The sequence below is a fragment of the Alternaria dauci genome, chromosome 4 (assembly GCF_042100115.1).
Source record: "Alternaria dauci strain A2016 chromosome 4, whole genome shotgun sequence".
NCBI lineage: Eukaryota > Fungi > Ascomycota > Dothideomycetes > Pleosporales > Pleosporaceae > Alternaria > Alternaria dauci.
Window position 1 is genome coordinate 1,180,729 of NC_091275.1, and position 7,004 is coordinate 1,187,732.

The 7,004-nt window shown below is 51.7% G+C and overlaps 2 protein-coding genes across 2 annotated transcripts; one reads left to right on the plus strand and one right to left on the minus strand.

The window, feature by feature from the left end:
* Positions 1-3,251: 3,251 nt before the first annotated feature.
* Positions 3,252-4,562, plus strand: ACET3X_004967 (uncharacterized protein; the record flags this gene model as incomplete). The annotated part of the gene is made up of 3 exons (XM_069451120.1): positions 3,252-3,490; positions 3,552-3,741; positions 3,789-4,562. The coding sequence occupies 3 exons, from the start codon at positions 3,252-3,254 to the stop codon at positions 4,560-4,562; spliced, it is 1,203 nt and encodes a 400-aa protein (XP_069307011.1).
* A 1,272-nt stretch (positions 4,563-5,834) lies between these two features.
* ACET3X_004968 (uncharacterized protein) lies at positions 5,835-7,004 on the minus strand (the record flags this gene model as incomplete). Its single annotated transcript, XM_069451121.1, has 2 exons — positions 5,835-6,900; positions 6,952-7,004. The coding sequence occupies 2 exons, from the start codon at positions 7,002-7,004 to the stop codon at positions 5,835-5,837; spliced, it is 1,119 nt and encodes a 372-aa protein (XP_069307012.1).

A 7,004-nucleotide genomic window follows, 5' to 3' on the forward strand; every position in this document is an offset into this window, starting at 1 on the left:
AGATGCGCTTTCAGCACCAGTCATATCCAAACCCGTCTTGGTTTGATCTTGTGGCACATAGCCAAGGCAGCTTGGCCAGCTACCAGCTATCATCTTGTTTCATGGTGTCGAAAAAATGGTGTTAGGTGTGGTCACCAGCCAGCAATGAGGAGCGCCACCGATGGAAGTCTCTCGATCAGATCTGGGGTACCTAGGTATCGACGCAGGAGAGAACGATCCCGAGGTTGCGTCTGAAATTAGTCTCGCGGGCTGCGTGTATACTTCCCTGTTATTTCGAACAAGAAGCCACCGTTCAAATCTTCTCGATCTCATGCTCCGGATCTCACTTCTGGCCGAGACGGAATGCGAGGGACCGGAAAGACGTCAACAGTCGTCCCTCATACTGTAATCCTCTGACGTTTGAAGGTGCATGACGGCTATAAGCAAGTCACTTGGCACTATGCCGAATCTTGGTTCACGGCCGTCGTATCTGGCGCTATCGCGAAGGTCGTTGGGGCGGCTTGCAGATACGAATGAATCTTCGACGATAGATTGGCTGACCGGCTAATAGCATGCCGCCTGTTGGATACAGGAGGTACTTCGGCCTCGCCAACCGTTCCATAGTCAAAGTTTCGACGAGGCGGACAAGTCACTTTGTTGTGTTGAGCCCCTTCGCTCTCGATTTGTTGATGGCCTGATCCGGTCCGCTGTTCCATTCGCGTATCAAAGCCGCGGGTTGATTTGGCCACGGGAACAGACGTAATTTGATTGCCTTAGCCGGCGTCAGTATAGCCGCGATCTGGTAGCGGTTCCTGCTTGGGAAGTGACAGGCGGGACGCATTGCAAGGTATTCGAGTTTCGCGCTTCACTCCATGTCATACCAGGTTCAAGGAAGAACACGGCCACGCCGTTGCACCACCTGCGGGGTAAACTCGGGGTACCTCGTGCAAGTACCAGATGGCTTCCCTTGGTCTCGACCTCAGTTTTATTGAAATACTACCGGCCCTACGGATCGTCCGGTTCTAGCGCCGGATGCAGAACGGAACTCGGTCGGGCCTCCAAGTACAGTCCTTACCTTCATGCGACCCTTGGTACGGGGGCAGTCAAGTCTGGGGTACTATCAATTGACCATGCTACCAAGGTACTGCAGACCCGGTTTGCCATCTGGAGACCTTGAACCGGACCTCAAGTGCACTGTACAGTATGATAACCCGGGGACCTGTCCAACCATTCAATCCCTGTCGTCATTGTCATTGGTACGCCTTGGTAGTGGAAGCGGAATACGGAACCTGTGTACGGGACGATGACGGTGCTACTTCTACACATGGACATCGGTGTCATGCGCGCCGAGGACCTGCCATGCAGGAATGCTGTTTCACAAATGCGAAACAATTGCACATGGCAATGGATGAGTAGGAGAAGGAGCCGGTTCATCGTTTTCCAACAATGAATGGTTCGGCGGCGCAGCGTAGCATCGTAATTAGAAACTTCTGGAGCGTACCTAGGTATCAAGACGGTTCAGGTACCATTTCTCATCGTATCCTAACCAACAGTAACGGAACATTGGCGCGTCATAGCTTCGACTTGAAGGTGGGTAATTACACATGCGAACGCATGCTGAACACTTCGACCATCTGAGCCATGAAGCCCGGTTTTCGGGATGGCGCAACTTTCTGACCACACCCGGGCGACGGGAGAAGTGTCAATCACGGCAGTTCTTAATACTTTGGAGGCGGCAGCCAGTAACCGCGCGACTCGTGGATCTGGGCAACTGGGTGGAATAATCGCGTGTCAAATGTAGCCACCGGGCAACGCGAGGAGCGACATGTCAATTCGGGCCGCGCAACGTCAAGGGGGGGAACTTTTCTCCAACAATCACCCCTTAGCTAGCAGCCGCTAAATGCGCAAGTGGTTAGTCGTCATCTATCTAGCGTCGCATCCTCCACAGTCGCCTAATTGTACAAGACCCTCCCCCGCAACTGATCACGGCAAAACAAGACGCCAATGTTGCGTTGACGCAGCTGAGGTTGGGCTACTCGTCGAAAAGGAATCCGATCCGAACAAGCTGCGGCGTGGTCTGCAAAGGCGAACGCCTCATCAAAGACCAACATGGCGTCCAAGCAACAAATTGCGCAAGATTTGCGAACGCACATCAGCACGGCGAGACCACGGCTGGCAACGCAGTCAGACACTGCGACCGCTGCCACTCTTGGCCTCTGGGCGGGCATTACCGACCCTGATAGCCATTTGGAGGCACGACAGGGGCGTGCTCCACGTGGTGGCGGGCTGTTGTTCTTTTCCGTCCTGTGCCGCTTGAAACTCACACGCGACAACATTACCGTGTCCGCAAAGTTTACTCTTCCTGCAGACAGGGAGCGGCCAGCCTGTCTCTGTCGAAGCTGTGGAGCACACCCGGGAGGCCCTTGAGTAGAGCCCACTTTTCGAGTCTTTTCTCCGTATCAAACCAGTACCTCGATCCAATATTGGGCATCCGCTCGGCTGGTAATACACTGGCTGATGGGCAGGGGACGGGTGCATTGGCACGTGCCGAGCTTAACACTCATCAACCCTGCAGCTGTGTTGTGCTCAAAGGCTTAGATGATCGTCTAGGTCCCGACCACGCCATCCAACATGCCGCGTCTGGTGCACCTGCATATCCGCCTGGCTTGACGCAGAAGCCAGTTAGACGATCTCCTTCCTTCCTTCCAAGTGTTCCATCCATATCAGACGTGTTATTGCACCCCAACTTGTTCTGGCATCTATTGAAATTATTTCCTATATCCTTCGCGCATACCCCAAGCTGTGGATCACTCTTGCGGAGAATACCTTTGTTGTTGATCACTCCTTTGTATATACGACAAGCTAAATCCCAAACAATCAGTTATCTCCGACCTGAACGATCAACTCGACATACGATAGTTGCACCGTGGCTCCCCGATTAGAAATCGACCGACTGTGCAACCGCGACCGGACCTTCGGAGGGCACGAGACCAAGACGGTATCGTCGCGAGCAAATTCGACCCCCTTTCGCTTTACCAACCATGCTATCTTGATGTATTGAGAGCACAACTACTTCCGCACTTTCTATCGGGCCGCCCGATACTCGGTTACGACCCTCTGTTACAACTATGGCCCCCTATGGAATAATCGATATGACTTCTGATTTCCATGAACGGTCTCTCGAAAAAAGATACTTTGACGCTCCGCACAGCATGGATCCACTCACGCCCCTCTACAGGGCGGGGCTGATACCACTTGCCATCTGCGCCACAATGAGCCTGATATCTGTTACGGCCTTACTGGGCTTCATCACACAGCGGATGATATCGTGGCGGAGACATTACAGGCAATATGTTGGATACAACCAATACGTTATTCTCATTTACAACCTTTTAATCGCCGATCTACAACAGTCGATCGCATTCTCAATATCTTTCTACTGGCTCCGAATCAACAAAATCGTAGCACCCACCGGCGCATGCTTCCTACAGGCGTGGTTTTTACAGATTGGGTCAGTATTGCTATGTACAGGATATACGAGACATGTACTGATTCTGGATGCTATTGTTTAGAGATGTCGCAAGTGGCTTCTTCGTTCTCGCGATTGCCATACATACTTGGCTAGGCGTGGTCAAAGGATACAAAATGCCATACATGTGGTTTGTAGCATCGATCCTGTCGATTTGGCTTTTCTCATTGATCCTCACGGTGCTTGGACCAGCCATGTACCAGGAGCGATACTTTGCTCGCGCTGCAGCATGGGTATGCTCTCTTCCGCCAACGAACAACACAAAGCTAACTTCAGTCAGTGTTGGGTCTCAAGGGAGTACCAGAACGAACGACTTTGGCTGCATTACCTCTGGATCTTCATCGTCGAGTTTGGCACGATCATCATCTACGCACATGTCTTTTTCCACCTACGCGGCCGCATACGAAACATCATCGCAAACGACACTAGCAAGCTCACACGCGCGACGAAATTCATGGTCATGTACCCCTTTGTGTACGTCGTACTCACGTTGCCCATAGCAGTGGGTCGCATGGTAGCGATGACCGGTACAGAGACGCCAGATCTCTTCTTTATTGTCGCTGGCTGCCTCCTCACGTCATGCGGATGGATCGACGCACTTCTATACACCTTGACAAGGCGGGTCTTGGTATCCGGAGACCTAAGCACAGGACACTACAACAGAACTGTTACCGCAACACTTACCAACGCGGCTCGCCCAGGGGACGACGACCGTTACGACTTACAATCCATGACTGGCAAAGAAGCACTCACATCAACCACTGCACGTACCGTCACCATAGTAGGTGGCAGCAACCGACTATCGCGAATAGTGGATCATCGCCACGGGCGCAGTCATACAATCTGGCCACGGCATGAAGACACGCTACACGAAGATGAGAGTCCAACCCGAACGGGATCAGCTGACTCGATCCTCAAAAACACAACTGCCAGCCACGGCATAAACATCATCACGGAGACCAGTGTACAGGTGGAGACTGCCGAGGACAAGGAGTTCAACGCCGGACGACCACGGTCGAAAGACTGGAGCCATGACTATAGCCAAGGGCCATGATGATCCAGGCATCGGGTATACCTATACACGATTTCCGATGAAAACATCACTTCGAACTATTAGTGTACTACTATTTTTTCTTCCACAGTAAAGCGTAGGCGTTGGAATGGTTCTCATTTCATTCTTCTTTTGTTTTCAAGCACTTCTTGTTGTACCAACCTGTCTACCAAGAGGTAGCATCGAGATACCCGAATCAAGCAGCCAACAGCCAATATCAAAACGTACATGCATATACTTTTATCCCATGATGAACCACACCGTGTGCCGAAGGTCAGGCCCCATGGAGATACCCGGACCAAATAACAAAGGGAAAACTTTTTCGGAAGACCCCAAATACGATTCGGAAGACCACGAAAGATCAGATGGAAGCAATTGACCGCCCAGAATCTCGAATCCCCCAAAAAGATCAACACCCAAAAAAGATGAGATGGAAGTAATTCACTCCTCAATATTGTCTAATTAGGTAATAATCTATAGAAGTATTGATCAAGAAGCATATCCAGGTAGCTCAGAAACCTTCCATCTCATCTGATCTTTTTGGCGTCTTCCGAAAAAGCTTTCCCATAACAAAAGTCAAATATACATGTATCCATATCGACACCATAGTGGTTGGCAAATGTTCTAGCCCTTTCTTTTCTTCTTCTGTCCGCAGCTCCTTTCTCCTCTCATGTCAGGCGTCGTCCACCGGGGGCTTTCCGGGGAAGTGGTAATGGTGTCGCCCAGTCTTTCTACTGTAAATTTTCTTTTGTCCGGCTACCCAGCCGGATCGGCTGGGCTAGACAACGACGATTATGTAAGACCTATGGAATGAATCTGGATCGTTCTTTGGCATCGGGTACTGTACCATGCACCCAAATATCAACCCACCATATTATTTCGCGCAAGTTCAACCGTTGGGATCATCTTGCACCATATTGTCTTTGCAGACCAACATGATGGCAAGTCCCGGGCGAGAAGATCTATAAACATGATAATAAAGAAAGGCAAAGAGCAAGGCAGGTTCCAAAGAGCATGATATGCAAAAAATAAAATAGCAACGAGCGTGAAGGTATCATGAAAAAAGGTTGAGTCTAGTGTCATTGGATCTATTCACTGTTTGTACAGGGTATCATACGCTAGTTGAGTATAGCACAGTCATGCACAAATCGTCGTGTCTATCGTACAACGTCGTCTCTCAGACGACTAAAGTGGCGCGATGTTTGCATAGGTCTTGTTGAGCCATGCCAACATGATGACCACGAACGTTAAGTAGGTTCAGACAAGGTATCTTGTTCACCGTAGGTTTCGGCGTGAACGCATCATCCCTCTGGTGGGAAGCTGGATGCGAGATCTCAGGGTTTCCAAGGCTTCAGTTGGCGATGCATTCTCCAAATCGAGGGTGTCTGGGACGCGGTCGTCGTCAGACTGCGCATCTGGCACATACTCTTTTTCCGGTGGATAATCAGGGGAGTGTTGTGCGTCGTGCTCTTGCACTTCTGTGTCGTATCGACGAGCTGTGCGCCTGGATTGGGGACGTCCAGTACTCTGAGCCTGAGCCTGAGCCAGCTTCTGTTCGAGAAGCCATGCCTTGCGCTTGTATCTCAAGAGCCTTTCCTCTTGCTCGAGTGTCTTCCTCCTTGCCTCTATATCTGCGGCTATTGTATCGTACTCGCTATGCATGCGCGCTTCGGGCGGCTCACGTGTTCGATGCTTGTTTGCGTAGCTGTCGTCGCGAGGGGGAGACGGAGGATGCCAGTCTTGACGCGGCGGCATGCTTTGAATGCGCATAGTCTGCCGCAAGAGCTCCTGTTGTATTTGTATAAGCTCGCGCTCTCTTTGTGCCAGTTGGACTTCTCGAAGCTCCAAGTCACGCTCTTGGGATCGTGCTGGCTGGAGAGGCTCCGGTTTGTGCACCTTAGAAGGCAGATGCCGATCTTTTGAAGGCCGTACACCTAGCGAATCAAGCAGCCTCGCAGGTGCCCTTGGATGCAGTCCGACACTTTCACGAAGCGTCTTGGCCTTGTGATCCCGCGCCCGCCTCTTTCCCGCTAACTGGGGCGTCAGTATCTGTGGGTTGGGCGACAGGTGCAAGCGATTCCCCAAGCGGACGTTGGGCTGCAAGACGCCATCAACGAGTGTGCCCCGAAACGTCTCTAGAGCCTCGCTGTTCCGCAGCCTGTGTTCATATTTCAACTGGGGAGCGTCGTTGAAGCGTGCGGAAATGGGTCGGCTTTGGGTGGGGTCGAGGGTCAACTCGACGTTCTCGAAGGGCGGGTCGACGACGGATACTCTTTGCCCGTCCTGGGCGTTGCGAGCCAGGATGCGGAGTGTGTTTGGGCGCAGTTGTCTCGTGTCCTTGCTGAGACTGTGGTTAGCATACAACACGAAAACGGTGGGCAGTCTGGCATACCTGATTATGATGAAGCGCGTCCTGCGCGGGTCTTGCTTGCGAGTCGCCTGCAT